The sequence below is a fragment of the Mixophyes fleayi genome, chromosome 7 (assembly GCF_038048845.1).
Source record: "Mixophyes fleayi isolate aMixFle1 chromosome 7, aMixFle1.hap1, whole genome shotgun sequence".
NCBI classification, from domain to species: domain Eukaryota; kingdom Metazoa; phylum Chordata; class Amphibia; order Anura; family Limnodynastidae; genus Mixophyes; species Mixophyes fleayi.
Window position 1 is genome coordinate 148,452,347 of NC_134408.1, and position 24,382 is coordinate 148,476,728.

At 40.3% G+C, this 24,382-nt stretch overlaps 1 protein-coding gene across 7 annotated transcripts in view; it reads left to right on the forward strand.

The window, feature by feature from the left end:
* BIN1 (bridging integrator 1) overlaps positions 1-24,382 on the forward strand; it is a 90,826-nt gene that overhangs the window by 54,808 nt on the left and 11,636 nt on the right. For 2 of the 7 annotated variants that reach the window (XM_075181117.1, XM_075181118.1), the window contains exons 5-12: positions 1,456-1,551; positions 2,808-2,915; positions 6,030-6,122; positions 8,971-9,056; positions 10,159-10,234; positions 11,480-11,571; positions 14,757-14,801; positions 15,700-15,886. In XM_075181117.1, the coding sequence (XP_075037218.1) occupies positions 1,456-1,551; positions 2,808-2,915; positions 6,030-6,122; positions 8,971-9,056; positions 10,159-10,234; positions 11,480-11,571; positions 14,757-14,801; positions 15,700-15,886 (783 nt within the window). Of the gene's footprint in view, positions 1-1,455; positions 1,552-2,807; positions 2,916-6,029; positions 6,123-8,970; positions 9,057-10,158; positions 10,235-11,479; positions 11,572-14,756; positions 14,802-15,699; positions 15,887-17,794; positions 17,924-20,789; positions 20,889-21,525; positions 21,550-24,382 lie in introns of all 7 variants that reach the window. The other 5 variants (XM_075181111.1, XM_075181114.1, XM_075181112.1 and 2 more) reach the window with 5 other exon arrangements.

Consider the following 24,382-nt stretch of genomic DNA (forward strand, 5'->3'; position numbering starts at 1 on the left):
CACTTTCCGGGAGTCCTGCACTCACATTTATACATTGAATCGCCTTGAATTAAGTTCAAATGATGCTAACTTACCTTACTGTTTATTTTATTTATTTTCGTTTATTTATACACTATATCGCCACCACATTCCGCAGCGCTGTACAGAGAATATGTCCTCATTCACGTCAGTCCCTGTCCCATTGGAGCTAACAGTCTAACGTCACTGACACGCACACATTTTTAAGCGCAAATTCTCTAACTCAAACACACATTTTGTCAGCAGCCAATTAACCTACCAGTATGTTTTTGGAGTGTGGGAGTAAACTGGAGCACCCGGAGGAAACCCACGCAAACACGGGGAGAACATACAAACTCCACACATATAGGGCACTGGTTGCAGTTTAACTCGTGACCCCAGGTTTGTAAGGCAGCAATGCTAACCACTGTGCCGCTATGTGTTCATGCTATACTCTTATAATGGGCAGGGGCTCACGGAGGATTTTTCAGGGGGGGTTTCCCCTCCACCCCTGAAAAAATAACAACCTAGAGAGCTGCCGCGGAGCACTGTTCTATACAGCAGCCGCTGCGCTGTCAAAGACGCTTCTTTGACAACGCCGCGGCTGCTGTATAGTATAGTGCCGCTATGTAGGGCACTTTTTTAGCGGAAGGGAGGGGTTTCTGGAGACCCAGAAACCCCCCCCCGCGCGTGCGCCACTGATGGGGGTAATCTGATCAGCCATGTAATACTCAACACACAAGAAAAACGTAGTGTGCGTACTCCTTCACAGTCCCAATTTTCCTGATGACAGAAAGGGGTGTGGTTTATCTGTGGGCGTGGCCACAACAAACTTGGGGTGTGGCTAGATAGATCAGGGGCATGGCCAAGCTTGTCCAGATTTTGTCTGTTTTTTTAGCAATAGTAGGAGGCACAAGCAGGCAGTATTTGTAAGTAAGAGTCGCCGGAGGGTGCAGTAAATCTAATGATCATCTGTAAGTGGAAAACAAATAAGATGGAAATAATGTTGCGTAGCCGACCTCCCTCGGGCCGGACTTCTGCGGCTTTTCTACGTCCCAGGTCCTGGCTCTTGTACAATCGGCGCAGTCTTGGCTGACAGTTCCTCTTACTGAGAGAGGGGGCTGCGCCGATACAGGAAAACAAGAGGTTTGGGAGAAAATCCAATCTGCAGATGGTCACATGTTCCCCCTTCTAGGAATGTGGTCATATTACTCTAGAAGTTCTGTTTTTAACATTATTAAATGCCGGGAGTAAGTTATGGATGTCAGAGAGACTGCTGGAGATTCCATAAATGACTGTGACATTTTCAAAAAACATCTGTTTTTAATATATCGGCTGGAGAAACACAATGTAAGGAATGAGTGGGAAGCGGCAGAATGGAAGAAGATTACAAGAAAGTTCTGTAGCAGAATTTCTCATTTTTACATAAAAAAATTGAATATAATGTTTCTTTCGTAGAACAATGACCTGTTATGGACAGACTACCACCAGAAGCTGGTAGACCAGGCCCTCCTGACGATGGACACCTACCTTGGCCAGTTCCCCGATATCAAGGTAAGTTACCTTTCAGGAGAGGTTTACCCAACATTGGACCCACCCTTATCAAACACATTTTTAGTGTTGTCGATGACTGTGAGCTGTATTTGTTTCAGAACATTTCTATCTATTCAGGAAATCATACGTTGTTCACTGGCTGCTGCTATATTTTTGTGAAAGTTATCCCTTGAATCAATAATTAATTGCATTTTGTTTTTAAAAGCCACTAAACCCTAAAATTTAAATTTTTATTATGAACCATGAAGGTAATATTGATTGATTTTTCATTGTTTATCTGACAGCTCTGTTTTAAAAAGTATTACCTGACTGGTTTATTACAGCCAGCTGAAGCTCCTCCCTCATCTTTAGAGCAGTGTCCTGACGGGATTTGAAATGGGTCAAAAAGTGGAGACTGCAGTCATTTGAGTTGCTGTGACATCACCGACTCTCCCTCTTTGTATAAATTAACCAATCAACGCATTTTATATAAGCGCTGCAGCTCTGTCAGGCTGACAGTCTCTCTGTGTCTGCTGTGTTAGAGAAACTCCTCCCTCCTTAAGTGTAAATACTATAGTTCTTTCATATATATCATTCAGCACAGTAATACACAGCACTTACTCTAAATAAATCTCATTAACCTTTTAAAAAATCATCAAAATGTTTCCATGACGACAGAAATTGATTATACACATCAGAATCCCCCAAAAGGGTATAGAGAAGAGTGTTTGGTTCTCCGTGCCTTTCAATAGGATCCATTTCATTCTAGACACAATTTTCTTTTCTTCATTCGGTTCTTGAAATTGGAAAATAAGATGGAAAAGCAGCTGCTGAACATCTTACTGGGGGATATGGGTCATTTTGGAAAATCTGCTTTCACGTCTATGTCTCTCTTGCTTTTGTAGAGTTTTATAATTATTTTCATTTCTCTGTATTTAATTCCACTTCTCAGCGGAGGCAGACATCTTGTGGGCTGTACCAGTATTTATGAAATGTAGCGTATCCATTTACTAACCCAATGACATTACTGAGGATGTAGCAACACACTGAGAACCAGTGACATCACACATTGATCGGTGATCAATTTTTATTGGATTACTAGTGAAGTGTCGCTGGTTGCTGGTGAATGGAGGATGCCTTGTCCTGTTAATTCACTCCCAAAATGGCAGCCTCCACGATAGGGGACCAGATCCACATTTTCGCATAGAATTGTGAAAACCGAGTAAGAATCAAATATTTGCACTGGAACCAAATCTTGTTTTATTTCTTTATTTCAGTCACGCATTGCTAAACGCGGGAGAAAATTGGTGGATTACGACAGTGCAAGACATCACTTTGAATCTCTTCAGAATGCAAAGAAGAAGGACGACACCAAAATCACCAAGGTACGTCTGTCCTGTTGCAGTGTCCCGGATTGGCAGGTCCGTCCTAGGCGTCTCTCCGTATAGTATCTTGGATAGGAACTGAGACCCCGGATCCCGTGACCTCTGTACAGTGGATGCAGCCATTTTATGGACTGAACCAATATTCCCCAACATGCATCAGTAGCCACGATTCTCTCGCTGGGATTTAGTGAATTGATTGTCTGAATTGCCATGAGTATTGGTTCAGTCAACAAAATGGCGGAGTCCAAGCAGAAATGCACTCTAAGAGCGACGATAACTTGTAGCCAATTACTTTGAGGCCTTCTTTACTAGTGCAGTTACCACAAATGGGCTGTAACCGATGGCAACCAGTAAGAAATGTGTGAGTCTACTACAAATAAGATAAATAAAGCCAAATATTGGATTGGTTGCTATGGAGTATGGTGGAGTTTTGTGGTTTGCACCATGTTCATTAAGCCTCTTTGTCAGGATGTAAAATCTTTACTTTCATTTACTGACTAGATGTGAGGTTGGTCATACAGTGGCCTATCCCAGCGCTCATCCCAACCCTCGATCCACCAGATCAGTGGGCAGATTGGACGATATCCGGCCCTTCAGTGTTCCTAGTGGCTGGATCACCTCCAGTCTACACCAGGACCTGATAGAGGTCATCTTCATACTTTCCTACTCACCCGGAATGTCTAGAATACTCATGAATTTTGGGGGGTTATCTTGGACTCCCGGGGGCAGTAGGTTAGCCTCCCTGATCCCACCTGATCTTCTAAAGAGGGGGAGGGGACCTTGATGATGTCATTTACGTCATTAGGCCTTGACGAGTAGGTGCTGATGTTGCGTTTCACATTCTCATATCCCACCCATGGTCCACAGACGCCGGGATATCAGACCAACTGCTTGATATCGCTGCCGGTATTGCATTTTGTTTGGTCCTCTTAATAATCTGTCTTCTGGTGATTAAGTGAGCACCTTACGTAAGATAGGACAGTTTGTATAGGCAGTTAATTACATATTTCTTAGCTAATTACACTCAGCAGTGGAGCAATTATTAATCTTCGTTTACCTGCTTCTCCTCTTATTTTGCCATTTTATTTCACACCAGCAATTTGTAAGTCTAGGAATAAAAGTTTTTGTTTTACATTATAAGTGGCATTATTATATATTCAATATTATTTGTTTGGTGCACGCCTGGAACAGATTAATTGCAACAGTTTGTCTGTAAAGTGAAACTTTAATGTAGGAAAAAGAAATATATTGATATATTGTATAATAAACTGTAACTGTATCATCTCTATTTTTTGCCCCCGAATGTATCATTCAGAAGTTTCTCATTGTACTTGTAGAACTGCATTAAATATGCACCAATGACACCTTTATCTGAAGACGTTTACTAGTATTTAAAATGTGATTTCTAGGTCAGTGGATGTGATCATTGTGTTAATACTGTAATATATATATATATATCATACTTGCCAACTCTCCCGGATTGTCCGGGAGACTCCCGCATTTTGCGAGAGTCTCCCGGACGAGTGTGGCAATCTCCCTGATAGGAAGGGGGAAAAATTTAGTTTAAACGTCGCGATTCACCCGGAATCGCGGCGTTTAGCCCCGCCCCCACTGTAAAATGACGCGATTTGCGTCATTCCGTCACGGGGGCGGGGCCAAAATGACGTGATTTCGCAGCCCCGCCCCCTGCACGCCCATGTCCCAGCCGGCATCTCCCGGAAAAATAAAAAAAAATGTTGGCAAGTATGATATATATATTATTTTCACACATATATTTATATATGGTACTAACAGAATTTTCAACTCCATACATCACAAAAGTGAAGTATGATCCCGGTACTATTGTTCTTGGAATGTTTTTGTTAGACTTTAAACCTGATTTGGGGGACCTATGTCTCTCCAGCTGTCATCCTACACAGGATGTCAGAGCATACTGGGACTTGTAGTTACATAACATAGAGCCTCCTCTCAGATCTTACATACACAGTTGTCATTAAATTATTTCTTTTGCATTTGCAATATTATGGTTGTGGTTTAAATTTACCAGTCGTAGTGCTCACTGAGTAATCGTGTCCAGGGTTTGTGAGCATCGTAGAAGCTGCTGCACGGTCAGTATTGTGTAATATTTGCGTATATTGGATTTTATATACACAGAAAGTTGGGGTTCATTGTCCTTTAAAATGGTGGTAAATATATTCCTATTCTATAAAGTAAAGTGGAGACAAAAGAAGCGTTTTGTTATTTCTTTTGTGGATTTAAAGTTTAGTATTGGGAAGAATTCTTGATAACATTTATATACTTGGGATGCAGAATTTTCACCTCATCCTTTAGTGATTTAGCGCCTGCCGAATGTATACTTCCTATAATGACCTGACTCCTACAGGCAGCAGAGTTGTCAATGCCCCGCCCCTGTAGACTTCACGTGTACTGGGATATATGTACTGGGAGCATCGGAATTAGGCATGTGCAGGAAGTATAGAGGGGGGTGGAGCAATGAGGGTTTGTGGGACCCCGTAGACACATCACATTTCAGGTGAGATAAAATCCAGTTTTACCTAAAAAATTGACCCTTAACTGGTTCTACATTTTAAGTTTTGCATGTAGTTCTTGTTAGGGACAATTTACCTCCAAATTGTGCTTCGGCCTCCTTTATAGTATACCAGTTGGTGTATTTCTAGGCACCAGCTCCATGGGTGCTTGAGCACCCCAAAGATTTTTAATTTCTTTCCATCAATGGGGAGACCTACTGCTCGGTCAGGCTAATCTGCTCGGTCAGGCTAATCTGCTCCCAGGCCCTCACCTCCACTCTAGTAATGCATGTAGCTAACAGAAGGATGGTCTCTCTGCAGGAAAAGTCTTCATAAAGAGAAAACGTCTGAATTATCTGTGACTAATTGTTCTTGTTGCTCTCCGCAGTTGTGATTTTTGTCAGCGCCAGTGGCTCAGTCTGTGTGGGACCCTATTTGCTACTTGTTTTGGCATGCCGCAAAGGACGACCTAACACTGATTGCTCCTTGGTACTTTGCTGTTTTTCTCTCCTTTTATTTGTCAGTATTATAATCTCTTCTTCTCTCTGCCTTTTCTCTGTCTTCACCTTTATGGAAACACTTGCAGCCCGTGTCGCTGCTCGAGAAGGCTGCACCTCAGTGGTGCCAGGGAAAAATCCAGGCTCATCTGGTTGCCCAAACTAACCTGCTCCGAAACCAGGTGATACCCTGGCTGAGTCCTAACACCGCATGTGCTTCTGCTTCCAGTCTGTGTGTCCTGCAGTCGTGCTCAGTCTTAGTAGCCTTTCAGCTTACAAAAGACCAAACTGATTTTTACCTGCCTGTCTCCATTACAGGAGCCATTTTGCCGGAGCCCAGTGTGTCAGTCACTTTAAAATATGTTTTGTTTTTTCTTTAAATGATGTTATTTGTTACATGTCTGCACACCATACACTCTAAAACTTATGGTTTTACTTTGCAGATTACCCCTAATACATGTCCCTCAATAAATCTTGGACTACAGGAAAATGGCCACTGCCGTGATCTGTGTAAATCAGTTGGAAGTTTATTTTCCTGTGTTAGCTGTTGTAACACAATGCAACTAAAAGAATAACATTCTTAACATTCTTATTCTAAATTAGTATTTATTCATATTAGTAGTTATTCATGCATAGTGACATTTTTTTTAAATGTATTTTTTTCCTAAAAAAAATTAAACAGATCATTTTTTTAATTTTTTTTAACCAACGACTATGCAGATTTTCCATTATGTTGACAATTGTTCTCACTGACGTAACTGAAACGTGACCCTGGGCAGATTTTGAATTTTTATCCCAGGGTTTGATGCCAGATCATTACATTAACTGTTCAGGATGCTGGGACTGCAATAATTTTTTTGTGCACAAAACATTTAGTTATAATATTAATAAAAGCACAAGTTACTTCCCACAATCAGAATATTATGCATTATATAATGAAGATTATAAAAAAAAAAAGATATAGTGAAACAGCTGATAGATCGATGCTTCTAGACTAAGCACTGACTGCTCTCTGTAATGTATATCACTGTGTTGTCCTAGGAATGTCATATTATGTGCAGTTCATATATCTCAAAAGCCTCTATATGGCTCTTATTAACCAAGCCACAGGCTCTTAGTCACCAAGCCACATGCTCTTATTCACCAAGCCAAGGGCTCTTATTCACCAAGCCAATGGCAGTTTATTTTGTCAGCACTTAGGTTGAGTGATTAAGTAAATCTTGCACCTTTTGTCAGTTTGGTAGATAAGAGTTCACTTCCTTCCTGTTTATTCAGGTTTGGAGAGAAATATCCGCCCTTGGATCCTCCAAACTGTTGAAAGATACGTGCTTTAGTAAATCACCTCTAAGAGCGGACTTTAACGGACGTATTTTTATTTTGAATAAACCGTGTGTTTCGACTTAATTACTTTACTTTAAATGTTGCTGGTTTTACCATACTTACCATTAGGAAATTGGAGAGTGTTACAAAAGAATAACATTAAAATCTAATGAATTTGTTTACGAAGTTCCTTTGCATAAGGTGGTTAATCGTCCTACAAGCTGCGGTGACCAATAGGTTATAAATTCTGCACTAAGATTGGGATAATTGTCCGCTAGATTGAAGTAGAGAAATATTTAGATCTCTGCTTCAGTCTTAATAATAAATTATTATTATTCCCAGTACGTAACATATTCACTTATATGTCTGATCAATCGATCCAGTTTAATTTGTCACAATAATAAGCAGATAATGATTTCACTAATCTCTCCAGAGATCATCAAAGCATGTTACTGTTTCAAGCACCAATTGACAGCTACATATTGAAATTTGTCATTCATTATACTTAAACAAAAATTAGAATATCTCCAAAACTGGATTGATAATGACCCAATTGTGTTCATCAGTGCATAGTTCCTACAGATAATTTCTTACAGGAACTCTGTCCCTACCTGGACTGCTTTACTTATATAAACTGAATGCATCTTGCGTTTCCTCTTAATTGGCTTGAAGTCTTCCGTATGAATATTGCGCAATTGTGACATTCCTAGTAACTGTGTGGTTACAGTGTCATTCAGTAGAATTCTGTGTGTGTCTTGTGTAATTGCAGGTTCTGTAGTTATCTTGTATCTTGTGCTAGAGATCCATCATTACAAACAATGGAAACATGACAATGTATCAATCACATGTATCGTATTCATTAAGCATCATAGGAGGCTGTGAAAAGTTGGGATAAAGATGTCTTGAGAAATACCCAGATGTTGAATTATAGTAATTACTAATCATATAAATGTTGGAGAAACAAATCTGAACATCTTTTTGTATAGCATCTGCCGTTCCAATGCTAGAAACCCCAACAGTAGGGGAACAGGAGGTAGAGGTGTAATGGGACCCTTGGGTTGATAGAAATTTGGCTTACGCCCTGCCTGTCGCATTGAAAAGGAGTAACATAGTGGACAGTGGGAGTGCTATTAAAATTGTTGCACTGGAGAAAGGAAGCTTTGCCCTGAGCGACCAATCAGATCCTGTCATTATCCTGTACAGTTCTGAAAATGAAAACTAAAGTCTAGTTGCTACATATAATATATATATATATATATATATATATATATATATATTTTATAATATTTACTAATAAGATTCTATGCATTGAAAAAACATTACGACTGTAAAGCATAACGCAGACAAAACATAGGGCCCATAGCTCTTCAAAGTAGTTACTTCACACTAGGGATATAAACTAAGTTTTAACATGTATGTACTCTACTGTAGATTATATTGTTATAATACTTTAGTTATTAAAGTTACTGATCATTAATTCACCACTTGATGTTAGGAACGCTGTATTCTATAAATAGCAACCACAGTAGATTGTAGATAGGATAATATACCCCCTATTATAGATTACACAGATATCACCTATGTAAAATTATTTAGACGTTTTTCATTTATGGTGTCGGCAATTTCCAAAACTTCTATCATCCTGATCTACGTCATGGAAACGACTCTTGTACAACCGTGTTCTAACTTTCTCCATCTTGCTCTGGGCAGGCCGAGGAAGAGCTGCTAAAATCCCAGAAGGTCTTTGAGGAGATGAATGCTGACCTACAGGAGGAGCTGCCTTCGTTATGGAATAGGTTTGTTAATGTTACTTGGGTTTATCTAATCAGTGTGTGATTTATATTGTAGCTACCAGTAGGTGGCAGTGCTGCTCGTGGGCTGTACCCATTGGAGTTAGTCACGCCCCTAAGGGGGTAGGATTGTTAGTGAGAACTAGAAGTAGTTACTATGATTGGCTGGAGATAGGGATGAGGTGGGTGGGACTATCCTGGTTCTAGCGCCTATACATGTTACGTGAGCCAGCGCCATTGAATAAAGTCCCAACGCTTGACACTAAAACCCTTCTGATTTAGATCCCGCCAACTTCTTCTGAATCCACTCTTACAATATTGAATGTGACATGCTTGGCTGTATTAATATGAAACTGTTAATTGTCAACGACGTAACAGCCAAATAAAAGCTTACATAAAATATCTTTACTGATTGGATTAACTTTTAGGTGTAAACTTGCCGTACATTTATAGCTTTAAAAAAAACTCCTAATGAACAATTATATTTCTGTACAATCCTAGCAATAAGCACTCGAGGCCTAAATGTTAGGATCAAACCAATGGCTTTAAATCAATTCTTCATAAATCAGTGATTTGCTTCACACACATTCTAACTTTGCTAAGTAACAAATATTTGCTGGACATTCGTGATGGAGGAAAGTTATTGGACTCCGCACAGTTATAACGCTCACACGTTTGATGGTGGTCAGATTATCAATCACATTTTTAGTCTTTTATACTTAAGTTTATTTGTCACCCACGTGTTTGATAAAAAAAAGAATTCAGTAGCAAATGATTACATTGAATGATTAGATCGTAACGGGCGTGGCCAGAATCAGAGCCGTTCCTGACCCAGGTGTTGCCTGAAGGAGGACTGTCCACCCCCCCTCCCCCAACTGAGGGGCAGGATAGATTTTTATTACAAATCCTTCTGGAAATGAAGGCAATATAAAGATCACCAAGATTAACGGGATTATTAGTGAGCGGTTATATAGGAAGTATTAAGCAGTAATGACAGATGACTCGGAAGTGACAAGAAGTCGTGATCCTGAACAGCCGCAATCTCTTAAAAATTTGACGATCAGCCGTTTGGGAGGAATGACGGACAATGTTTATGTTTTTTTGGCAGCCGTGTTGGTTTCTATGTCAACACATTCCAGAGTATTGCTGGGTTGGAGGAGAACTTCCACAAAGAAATGAGCAAGGTAAGGAGGGGGGGTCGGGGAGGGGGGGTCGCAGCTGTTTCCAAACTTCATGCATTCCATGCGGCTGTTTTATTGGGGGAAAAATCTCCATCGGAGTCAAAAGTTCTATGAAAGGACCACAAAACCCTAAACTATGACTGTATATAACAATACTACACTAGTAACGTCCACTAAACTCTCAGGAGCATATCAGAAATTAAGAAGTTGTAATCCTGGGGAACTTTAATATACTGATTAGAGGTTGGATTCGGTTTATTAAATAGCAGAATTCTGGCTAACAGAGGTTGTCAATATAATTACACATCCTCTATACCAGTGTTTCTTAAACCCGGTCCTCAGGACCCCTAACAGTGCATGTTTTCCATATCTCCTTGCTGAAGCACAGGTGTAATCATTACTGACTGATACAATGTAACAGCCACAGGTGGTATAATCATTTCCCTTGTTATCTGGAAATCCTGCCCTGTTAGAGGAGCCTGAGGACCGGGTTTGATAAACACAGCTCTATACTGCAAACAGGACCTGGGATCTCCCCACGTTATCAGCCGTAAAGCGGATTCTGGACTAAGACGGATTAATGCACCGTAGACTAATGCAAAACAAAGTAGTTTAAAAAGAAAAGATTCTGAATGTAAATCTTATTTTTCTTTTACTGGTCAATAAATACTTTCATGTCTGTAAGACACTATATAAATCATCTACTTCTGTGTAGGACTGTTTAGTAACTAACGGTCCCACCAAACACATGTTTGAGATCAACGTTCCTAGCAAACGGTTCCAGCTGTAAATTGCCAAGAAAATGACGGGGATCGTAGGGTGGGTTTGATGTTTCAGAACAATATTTTGTTACTGACATCAGTGAGGACATTATACACAATCTGTAATCAGATGTTTTAGATGTTGGTCCCAGTGGTATAAATATGTCAAGTTAAAGCAGAATTGGGCAAACCTTGGCTCTCCAGCTGTTGTTTAACTACTAGTCAAAGCATGGCTGACAAAGTTACAAAAGATGCATTGCACACGGCTTAGTGTTTTTTATATATTTCTTTTCATTTGAATCCCTAAACTAAGGACATATTTTTAGCAGTTTTGCATTATTTTAGTTAGATTTTTAGCAACTTGAAAGCAGCGTCAGCAAAATTTTTTTGTAATTTTTTTTTTTTGTAACGCACCCCATAGACATAAAGAAAACACCTTTTTTATCAGCATTATACAATGGACTAAATATATTATTTTTTTTCACAGTTGCATGAAAACCTCAGTGAAGTAATGACCGGTCTGGAGGGTCAGCAGGGAAAACCGTCTACTAACGCCTACACTGTGAAAGCCCAACCTAGGTGAGTATTGGTGAAATCCTGAGTTTATCGATTATAAGACCAACGGGGGGACCGCTTGGACTGACTGAGCCAGTTACACCAACCAGCGCTGTCCTAGAAATGACATCACGTGTATCACATGTTCCACCGACGTTCTCCAGCGCTGAGATGATGTCATACAATAGAGTCTGGGGAAGGTGTCCGGGACGGAGTTGGGCCAGAACGAAAACAAAGCCTTGTTGGACAGCTCTGCACCAAATCAATCATGTGTTACATTGTGTGAAGAGGTGATAGCTTAAGACTTATTGGGGACAAATCATGGAACACAGAACACAAGGTCACCAGCGACAGTAAAATACAGAAATTTATTGTTCTTCTCCAGATCTTACAATGTCTGTAATGTCCGCATCACTGAATGTCTTACTGCCGTTTCCTTGTAGATGTCCTCTCCCGGCTTCAAATTCAATCTTTCAAAACTGATTTTATAATATTTCCACCAATCAACAGAAGTTCCCTCCCTACCTGACATCTCTATTTCTGTTGAAAATGCGACAATAGACCTCGCTCCCCAAACACGACAATAGACTCCGCTCCCCAAACACGACAATAGACCCTGCTCCCCAAACACGACAATAGACCCCGCTCCCCAAACACGACAATAGACCCCGCTCCCCAAACACGACAATAGGCCCTGCTCCCCAAACACGACAATAGACCGCACTCCCCAAACACGACAATAGACCCTGCTCCCCAAACACGACAATAGACCGCGCTCCCCAAACACGACAATAGGCCCTGCTTCCTAAAAACGACAATAGACCCTGCTCCCCAAACACGACAATAGACCCCGCTCCCCAAACACGACAATAGACCCCGCTCCCCAAACACGACAATAAACCCCGCTCCCCAAACACGACAATAGACCCCGCTCCCCAAACACGACAATAGACCCCGCTCCCCAAACACGACAATAGACCCCGCTCCCCAAACACGACAATAGACCCCGCTCCCCAAACACGACAATAGACCCCGCTCCTCAAACACGACAATAGACCCCGCTCCCCAAACACGACAATAGACCCCGCTCCCCAAACACGACAATAGACCCCGCTCCCCAAACACGACAATAGACACTGAACCGTCCTTTGTTCCCTACATCTAGTCTCTATCCAAATCTTGTTACATACATCTACATAACATTTCCAGAATACTCACATATCTCACACAAGACACTATTTTATTTCATACATCTTTCTCTCTAACTATAACAATTATTTTTCCCTAACCAGACTTTCACCCCTAAAATTAATTTTGAATGCAGGGACTAGACTAACTTTCCTCATGAAACAGTATTTGACTACTGCACTATTCTGCCTGTCCCTACATTGGTCACCTGTACTAAAGAATCAAATATAAAATAATTCTACTGATCTACAAAGCCGTTGACAAACCTGCTCCAACAAACATCTCACAATATCCCAGCTCGACCTCTTCGTTCTGAGCGAGATCTCGTCCTCACTCAGCTGCTCCTAATCCCAATTACAGGACTATTTTGGCAGCACCAACTCTGCAGATCTCCCTCCCGTTGTACAACAAGACAGTCCCCATCCTCAAAACTTCCCAGCATTCCCTGTAAACTCAGGCGACTTATCCGAATCTGTGCTATAAAATGCCAAAGCTTAACCACAACTATCGCGCCTGAGGGTTGCCCTGCACAGCGCCATACCTGAACCCATAAATACATAAGTTGGTCACTGACATTTAACCTAATGTTTTCATTACACCACCCTGGAAGAACTTTACCATCCAGGACAGAAGTAGGCATCCTGTGACTTGTAGTTCAGCATTAACTGGAAACCATAGGTTGTCTAAGTCTAATGTAGACGTTACAGATAATTCTGCAGAAGTTTTAGTTTATTGAATTAATTTGTTGAGGGTTTGGAAATTTGAGAACTTTTCGTAACTGTGTTTGTGAATGTGAACAGTTAGCGTCGATATTTAATCTGCATCTTTAGATCACGTTCCTCCTGTGTCACATTTTCTGCAGACTCCAAAGTCATTACTGTAACCAGCATAGATCTGCCATATTCCTTGTAATGGAATATATAATGTTGAATCTGCAATTCTCCCCTTGTACAAATTCCTCTCAGGTCGTGTCTGCAAGGTTAATATTTTATATGGCTTCAATTTAATTTCACCTCAACCAATGTCAGATGGTAAAGTCTATAGTGGGAATTCTATCTTCTGATTATACCAGAGAAGCAAAAAGTTGACTTGAATTTTGTTACATGAGACTGGTGTAGAATGCGCCAATGATTTGATTAATGATCTACAGAAAAATGAACGAGGTTGAATTTGAAACAAAGGATATTTTCTCCTATAGTGAAGCAATTAATTTTTGGACAGCAGTGTAGTGATACCAGTCATTCAAGATCTGCAAGTTAAACAAATTAATCTCACAGTACTGGTTGAGTAAAGTTTGTACATCGTAGCGATGAATAACTACTCCTGTCTACGTGGTTAAATTTGGGCCGTATTTAGAGTTTGTGGGTGAATACACCCGGAATTAGTAATTGTATACCTGTGCTTTCATGCTGTTATATCCAACACCTGATCCATTTAGTTTTTATTTGCAGTAATGAGTGATTGGTATAAACAAAGTAGAAAAAAAATAGAAAAATGTGAATAAAATTAATGTAATAACATTTCTGTTCTGCCCCTTAAACAATAATGCCCTAGACAGGTGCCGAGTCTGCCTCTTTGGTCAAAACAGCTTGTGGTACAATGAGAATAGAGGTTCACTGTTGTCAGAAAGCTGTTCCATAGTTTATATTGATGTAATGTTGATACAATGTCTGCATTTGCAAAATAAAGATTAAGGGGTAAATGTATCAAGCTGAGAGTTTTCCCGGTGGGTTTGAAAAGTGGAGATGTTGCCTATAGCAACCAATCAGCTTCTAGCTGTCACTTTGTAGAATGTACTAAATAAATGACAGCTAGAATCTGATTGGTTTTTCAAACCTGCCAGAAAACTTTCAGCTTGATACATTTACCCCTAATTCTTAATAAGGAGACGGGAACCAATCATTTTTTAATGCTGGAGTCAGTGCAGTTATTTGCTTTCTGCTTCTTGGATCCGTTGAAGTTGTACAAAGCATTTTATTCCTGTAATGATGACTGTAATTGTACCCAACCACCTTCAACAGAAAGAAAGCTAATCTTTTCTCCAGACTGCGGCTAAAGAGGAGCAGGTAGTGACACAGAAACCGCATCGTGCATTAACGCGGAGTGTAGCGTGTACAGAATTAATGTGTGACACATGCATGTACTCCAATGTCCGTGTAATTTCCATGTAACTGGTCTTTAACACCTGCTAATATGTAACTCGTTTCCCCCCCACTAACATCTGCCCCCGTGAATAGTCGGTTGTTTCTTATCAGCCAAGATTCGTCTCCAATAGTCGGTTTAATCGATACAGGTGCAGTTAAGTGAACTATTTTGTTGCATGTCGGCGTGTGGTGGAAACTGTACTGTCTGTGCGTAGTGTAGGCAGCCAATCACAACCCAGGAAACATGTGATGTCACTAAGTGGGACACATACGAATTGATAGGTCTGAGTTTTGCCTTGGCCCACAAGTTTGCTGGGTCTATATTACAAAAATATAGGAACCCTGGCAAAAAAGATGGTAATCCCTGGGGTGGTTAAGGAACAAGTGAGTAAGATTTAGCAAATTGGTAGCCATGCACCTTTAAATCTATGTATAAATCATATTTCTTTGTTTTTCTGTTTATTTACATTCTATGTGTCTTGTTGGACGTTACCTTACTGAGGAAAGTGCTCAGTAAATTAAGATTTGATCTCATTGCCGTGTAGACTGCTCGACTCTAACAATGTCTATGGTTTTAAGCATTTTTTGCATGATGCTGTGTTCTCCTTTTGGGGTTATGGTCTATGATCTCTTAAGACGTTAATAGGGACTGGTAAATGTGTGATTGCAGCTGGATGGTTCAGACGTCACCTTTTGACTTGATGTTATGTTAAAGAAATAAGAGCAGCCGGTGATGATGGATTTTAGAACCCAACGGTTAGATGTCCGGTTACGTTTAGATTTTTCTCACTTGTCTGATATCTTTCTTTTCTTTCCTCAGTGATTCCAGCCCAGCTAAGGCCAATAAGACTCCTTCCTCCCCCCCGGATTTACCTCTTCAGGAGACCGCAGAGCCAAAGACCGAAAACCACGACTCCGAGGAACCATTTGTGTCCCCGTCCGCCTCGGCTACAGCCTCGTTCTTTGCAGACACCCCAACTGTGGTGGTTTCCAAGTCACCCTCTCAGGTACCCCGAGAACCTACGTGTCCATCACTACAGTCCGTGTGTGTATAAAGTAATGGATCATTTCCACCTTAGATGTTTCTTGTACAGCCCAATTGTTTTGAAGAAGTTTAGGATTCCTTAGTTCATTACACCAGTCTACACGGACTGGGGGAAACTGGGGGGAAACGTGTCATTCAATGGTCAGTCCGTCCCGTAGAGGTGTCTTTGGTGCCGATGGTTGTAGACCTTCAGGATTTCACTTGATTATCTCCAATAATCAAGTTCTGACTTTACTTGATGTTGACTTCCTCCTCTATTACATACTGGTTACATATCTGTTCCTCTCTCTCTTACACACTGTGCTCACCGCGTCCTTTGGACGTCTGTGTCTCTGTTTTGCTCTCTTACTTTTTTGCTGCCCATTCATTACTTTGTCTGTAGCTGTTTATGTATATTTTAGAGCTTCCTCAAATAAAGGAAGGACTACACTTAAATGTTTTTATTTTCAAACACTGCTGTCAACTATTCTAACCATACAGATTTATTTAATTGGGGGTTCGATTACTGGATATCTCACTATTGATTGGCCGAGGCAGGGTTGAGGACAGCGCGAGTTTCAGGGGCCCTGGATATAGAATACCATAAGTTACAATAGTCGTTTAAGTTACAGTAAAAATAAATAAATGATACAAAGCCCCAAACATTTCAATAATGAGCAGTCGGTTATCTCTTAAGATGTTCCATGGTTTCGATAATTGTATTGGGCTAAAATAGATTACATTAGATTCTATGTTTAAATATTTAAAAGTAGATAGAATATAAATATAGACGTGTGGCCATAGCTTTATAACATAACATTATTGGCAGCAAAACATTGACTACGTAAGTTGAATATTTAATATTGTTTTGCAAACAACTGTAAACACGACTTTCCAGGACTATCAGAAATTATTTACACTAGTTAGCACTCGCCCACACGCCCGGGTCTGTGCGTGACCGACCCCACTAAATAAAGCTGGGACAGTCTAGTTTATCTTGTACTGGCTTCGGGCAGTTACTAAATTGCTGAGCACATTCTATGCACTGCTGAATTTTCTTATCCCTCTAATATCTCCAGAAATCCTGCTTTCTGCAACAATGCACATAGCACAATGAGAGAGAGAGACCGGCCAGCTCCTAACTTGTTAGTGCAAACTGCATGAACCACATAGACTGTATAGCAGCCCTGAGCCATCATAACATTATTATTTATTATCTTCAGCATATTACTGCTTTATAAAACAAGGGAACTTTTCAAACTATCTTTAGAAGAGGCAGTATGGTAATTACAGACTTGTATGATTAAATAATCAGATGTACATATAACATTTGCTACAATAACTAAAAAGCAATGTGTTTTCTGGAAGTACAACACTGCCACCTGCTGGTATTTGGATGACATTACAAACACATATATATATATATATATATATATATATATATATATATGCACTACTATGTGCTATTAAATTATTTTTTTAAAATATTGCAGTTGTGGAAATTAAAGTAGAGTCTGATTGCACCCAGATATGTAAAAACGTTGTATATAGAGTAATAATATAATGATAGAAACAAACACATACTGATCTGTAAAGTTGGAGAAACTGTTACATGGATTTCCCGAGTGTTCTCTTCCATTTACTTTTAACAATCACCTTTTTTTTTTTAGCCCCTGCGCTCCCTGTGTATGTTGTGTCTGTATAATAATATATATATATGATTTCTCTGTGAAAGGTTCATCGGTCGGCGCGGTGCGATCGCACCCGACATGTGATGGACTCTCCCCCTGTCCGTTGTTTTGCTAATCTGTTTCTGTATGTTTTGTGTTTTCTTTCTTTTGGGTGGGGGGGTCGTGTGGATTGTCTGTACTGTTGTTTTACCTGCATGTAGCTGAGGAGAGGGCCTCCGGTCCCGCCGCCGCCTAAACTCACCCCCTGCAAGGACCTCAAGCAGGAGAATATCATCGGTCTGTTTGATGACAATTTTGTGCCCGAGATAAGTGTCACCACCCCCTCACAGGTCAGCCGCCCGCCTTCCTTCCGCTCACTAACACCTGCATGAGACCGTTACAGGAGGTGTCACTGGGAGAGAGGACCAGAGGACCTATATAATCCACTAGGCCACTTAGGACCCAACGGGCACTAGCCCTGGGATGCTCAACCCTGGTCTATGGTTTGTGTGTTTTTTTTAGAAACAAAGGGGGCCCTAACCAGTATCTTGCCTGGGGCCCCACGGGGCCTTAATCAGCCTCTACGTATAGGGAAGTTTATTGTACATCCTTTATGCTGAAATAATTGCAAATGTGCTTTTCCGTAACTAATATTTTGTTTTTACCAGTTTTGGCCCTAGATGACAACTATATATTACTGATTGATTTTTAATTTATTTTGCCTTCATCGCATTTAGTCCAAGTGAATTATTATTATTATTATTATTAAAAGGACGATGGGAGGTTACTAGTAGTGGGCGCGCCAGGACTTAGCATGGCCGATAATGACTCAACGTAAATATTGATGGGCGGCCGGGGAGCTTGGTCCTTTGGCTTTTCTAAGAAGTGACACCTCTGTAAAAAAAAATATTTCCAGATTTTTTTTTTACCCTCTTCCCTATCCTGCTCCACCAGCGGACTCTGGCTACCGGAAATATATTCTAGAATAAACGAGAATAAAATATACATTGTTAAAGTGTAGCTATCAGCTAGACAGAGCCGCCGTCTTGTAGGCTGAATGGGTATTCGTGGGGACGCAGGATATCAATTCACTTAGCGCCCACAAATGTTTGTTTCAGTTCTGTGCGGGTGACGGATGCTCTTTAATTCATTTCACACAAAGTCCAGTCACCCGTTTTAAGCAGATATCCTTCATTATACGAAGATCGAGGTTCTACATGGACCATGTTTATGATGAGTTGACTGTTCTCTAGAATTAATTGTTGCCCCTTTTTTTAAGTCCAAAATCAATGCATTTTACTGATTGACAGTCAAATACAAGAAACAAATAAACAACGAGGGAATTGACCAAAAAAACAGTAGTAAGAATTTATAATGAAAACGATTTTCAAGTAACGATTGCAGAGGCTTAAATGCAATAATCGTTAATTAAATATATACTTGAAAATATCCCACATGAAAAGTCTTTAGTAATACCGTTAATCGCCCTGTTGTACTTTCTCACATGCCTCTGTTTACATGTAATTAACTGAAGAAGTACAAGCGCTGTGTACAAATGTCCTCTGGAGATTAATGTGAAATACGGCCTGTTGGACATTGCACAAGTTTTATGGGATAAAAGTCTATTGAACTAGTGAATTATTTTGCAATAAAGTCCTTTATGGTCTGATGGTCAATAAGCTGAACTTGGTTCATATAGAATCTTGTAGCGGGAAAAACGTTCCTATAGAATTCTCCCCACGTTATCCGCTGATTACCCGTTATATGGTTATTATCTATATTATTATTCTCAATCATCCTGTCTTATTCCCCCTACCTACAAAAATATGAGGATTTATTCTAAACAGGGTTCCTTCAACTATTTAAAGTGTACCCCTTGGCTAAACACGAAGTCAGAAATTGTGTTGGCTTAATCGATATCCAATAGAACGGAGGCTAAAAATGAACTAGGAGCTGAGGCGCGAGGAACATTGTGATGTCACTGGCTGCTCGTGATCTGATAGGCTGCCTTCTCGTGAATATTGACCCAGCCCACAAAATGGCGGCTTCCACGGTGTGTAGGGGATGGGTACATTCTAACTCCAGTGCGGAAACACTTGTCTGGGAAACCAATGATTTGAGGCGTTTCAGTGGTCCCCTCTCCGAATGAGTCTCACAGGCCTATGGAGGAGCCAATGTCCGCTGGACGTTACAGAGAAGTATCTGTTACGTGTTGCATGCGTGGTGTTCGCTGTGTCTGCATGCTGCCAGTTATTGTACTCTGCTACTGCCACTGTGCACGTTTTTTTCAGGTTTTTTTTTAATGCTAACAGTAAGGTTTAAAATGTCTCCATGATACTGCGACAGGTTTTTCCAGTTTGACCTTAATGATGGGTACGGTAGATCTGTTCATTCATGTAATACAAAATACTTCACTTGCAGATAGAGCAGACGTGTGATTATTGCATTTGGCTTAACCGGCTACATTAACACGATTTTCCATTCAAGTCAATGGGCGTGCACTAAAGTCCACTCAATCTGTATAATAGACTTAGTTAAGTTTATAGTAACATCTGACTTGAACACTAGAAGTGTCCGTAAGCGCAGGGACCACGACAAAATGGACAGACCTCAAACACAGAACTGCATTGTTTTGGATCCACTAGGCTTCTCTTAGTAACATTGTAACTATGGATCCACTAGGCTTCTCTGTAACTAGTGGATCAGCTGGAACATACACTCAGCAGCTTTCACCGACGGACTTATGTATGAAATCCGAAGGCTCAACATACAAGTTGTGTGGAGACATTGTAGCAATATATTACAAACTCTTGACATGTACTTAATGTATCAGTTTAAGGAACATAGATTATCCAGTAGACTCTTCTTAGTAACCTTGTATTCAGTGGATCAGTTGTAATATTCATTTGACTACATTTCACCGACAATCTTGTGTATGAAATCCGAAGGCTCAACATATTATAACTGTGTAGAGACATTCGATGTCCTCAATCATTGAAGCAATATATTATAATTTCTTGTCGTGTATATAATGTATCCTTTGGGTCCTCTGTGTAGCCTCCTTCAGCTGTAGTGGGCATCTCTTGGTGATGTTACATAGGCGGTTTTATATTTTAGGGTCCCGATCGCCCCCTGTCTGCTCCCAGATTCTTTCCTGCTTATCCCCATTAACCTTTATCTAATTGTCCCACTAACCTTTCTCTCTGTGCTGCCAAGTTTGAGGCTGTGTGGCCCCAGGCGGAAGAGCCCAGCCTGTTGGATCTGGATTTTGATCCCCTCAAACCTGACTCCGGTTCCGGTGCGGCTCCTGCCCAGGTGAGGGGCTACTCCGTAACTGAGGTGTCGTCAGATAAGGTCCTATTGATATATAATATGGGGAGTACTCCGTCATTACCAGTAGGAACACTAACCTGAAGATTGATACTAATCTCTATATTGTATATAATTCCCAGCTACACATTTTTCCCTGATTCACTTAATCATCCACAGACACTTTTGTAACCCAAGCTGACATTTCTGCAGAAAGATATTTTGTAACAATGACCAGTTCAGTGTGGAATGACTATTGTGTATATAATATACAATCTGTAGAAATAAGATTGGGACAGTCTGATCGGGTTAATACAAAACTTCTCAGGATATATACAAAAGTTCAGTGAATATTCTATAAGTGACATGAACATATGTATCACTGAGTAATGATGTCATCCATTATATTTAGAGAATAGATAATGCCATTCCTATAACATATACCCTTTATATTTGGAGAGTTGTGATGTCACTTATATAATATAAAGTGTTCTGTGATGGATCGTATAACAGACATTGTAGGTAAATCGCATCTGGGTGGAAACTTGTGTATCGGTAGGAATAATATAAATGTAATATATATAGTCTTGTCTTAGATGTGAAAGTGACGTTAATCTCTGTTTGTGTTCTTGCTGCGCGTTAGTCGCTGCCGTGGGATTTGTGGGAGGTAAGGACCAGCTCACACGCATCATACGTGTAATGCACTTTCTGTTCCCATGTATCATTAATGTGTTTTGTATCCTTTTACATCCGTGCCGTCGTTTTGTCTCCATACATTTGTGTAACCCACCCCCCATGTAACTGTTACTGTAACACACAGGAAGACATAACTGTACAAAGCCTGGGCTTAGGTTGCAGCGATGAGGAACTTAAACCAGCTGGTGTGAATTGAGGATGCACATGAAAGGGTTAAAATTCAGAGGGGGCTGAACCATTATTCATCAGATTACACTAATAGCATCGCTGAAGCAAGCCCCCTCCTTAATGATGTTAGTAGTTCCTAGTGAGCTAAGGATATTTGTCCAGCAAAACATAATTTCTTCCTCCTCTGGGTCAACATCAGGTACATTTTAAGTACCAGTACTTTGTTATTATAATGAATGGAATAGGTTATAAACAAATAGCAATTTGCAATTTTCTATATGATACCTGCTTCAATGCCGGTTGTCATTCATCCTGATTGATTGCAGCGAATACGCAATGTTTCTCCCTTTTCAGATAATGGGAATATTTATATAATAATATAACGCATATAGAGAACTGCGTTAACATGTGACAGCCAGTCAGGCATTATTTATGATGAGTTTACAAACCTCTCATTGTTTAAAGGACACTTTGAAACAAGTTTGTGTCTACTAAATCTATAAATAAATCCTCCATATTTGCCAATACAACATGGTACCTGTGTGGTTTAGATTAGATGATACCGCAAATACTGGGGAGTAATATCGCTCAGTTTGGGCGTTCTGGGTCACAGATTAGGACTATCTGGATTGACCCTTCAAGTTCAGTCTCCATTCAGTGTTACCTTCTCTGCAGCTGTTACCTCAAGCTCCAGCGAGCCACAAGGGAGAGACCGTTATAGCAATGCATGCACTTGTAGTTCTTTGCCACAATCACCGCACACACGGCTATATTGTCACTACTGGCATTGAGACGATACAAAGCCGTCGAGCTGCAACTGTGAATCGCAAAATTGTCTCCAAAATCTATATTGTGTAACATAAAAACACAGGCAGGTTTATTGTGCAAATATTCGCTTTAGTACGGATATTGTTTATAAATGGACTTATTATTTAAAGCAGATTGTCGGTATTTGCATGAAATAAAAGCAATCTTTCTGTCCAGGTATCATGAAGATAGAGCGACCATGGTTCCCTTTCCTACATATGGATTCCAGGGTCTTTTACAAAGAACTATGACGGCTAAACTTGTCTTTAGTGTTGCCACAACTTTCTGTTGTGTAGACCCCCCGTGATGATGAAAGAAGGTGTAATGTTTTATATTGGTGGAACGAGAGAGGCACTGGGAGGAGAATTAGGGGGCGCTCGGTTTGTGCGCACAAGTTAATAAGTTAACAAAGGATTTAGGGACAAAATAGGATAATGTTTAATGTATATTAGATAAGAAAATAATTGCAGGAAGTTTTATTTTAAAAAGGTAAATATGTAAAAGTGACGGAGTTGAGTCTTTGTTTTGATCCTGCCAATGTTCAATTTTATCTCTATAGAAATGTAACGGTTGTATAGTTTTATGTCAATGGTGCCACAAAAATGTGTGTAGCAGTTTTCAGCATAAATGAAAAACAAACTGAGAGTAAGTTGAAATATAAGAAGGTAAAAGGAAAGAGAATTTGCAATCTTTATTGTAACTGTACGTACTGTGCACAAAGCAGATGAAACTATGTATTGTGATTGATAAGAGGGTATTGATAAGGGCAAGATTATCACAGGTATAGGGAATCCAGTAAACATAAACAATCATCATCACCATTTATTTATATAGCGCCACTGATTCCGCAGCGTTGTACAGAGAACTCACTCGCATCAGTCCCTGCCCCATTGGGGCTTACAGTCTAAATTCCCGACCCTAACACACACACACACACACACACACACACACACACACTAGGTTCAATTTGATAGTAGCCAATTAACCTACCAGTATGTTTTTGGAGTGTGGGAGGAAACCGGAGCACCCGGAGGAAACCCACGCAAACACAGGAAGAACATACAAACTCCACACAGATAAGGTCATGGTCGGGAATGAATTGAATTGAACCCCAGTGCTGTAAAGCAGAAGTGCTAACCACTGAGCCACCGTGCTGCCCAATGCCCAAACCATGCCCACTTCACATAAGGCCACGGCTTTTTCCCTTCACTAAAATCGGGATTGTCAAGGGAAAGTTGGGACTGTTAGGAGGTGTGACAATGATACAGCTTGATATTACATAATCTATTTAAAAATACAAATTCCTGCATAGCAGACGTTTACTGCTACTATTTGGGACACTAAGTTTCTCCCAAAGTGCATTCTCTCCGGACAGGGTCTAAATGAAGCTGATTGGCTATGAGTCACTGTTATGACATCACAGCAGTGTCCTCAACCAATCAGGGAGCTCGGATAGCTGGCGATTCTATTAGATAAACAGCCAGACCTGAGTGCAGGTCACAGGTTCTCTGCCGCTCATAATGCTGCCGATGTAGAAATAGGACCATCAGCAGCCACATTAGTTTCCCCTCCTTTCTCGCATCAGCAGGAATAATCTCTTTCAGAACTGTTTTATTAAGAGATTTGTCTAGAATGACGGGAATGAAGATTGCGAAATTCCTTAGGTTTAATGCAAAGTACTAAAGTTTCCACTGGCCTGTTTTAAAGCACCCATGTACCCTAACTGTAAGCACACAAAGCAGGCATAAGTCACAAAACTGATACTTTTTAAGTTTGTAAATTCCAGAATAATAAACAAAAATTATGCAAATGATTTCTTTGCATAAAAA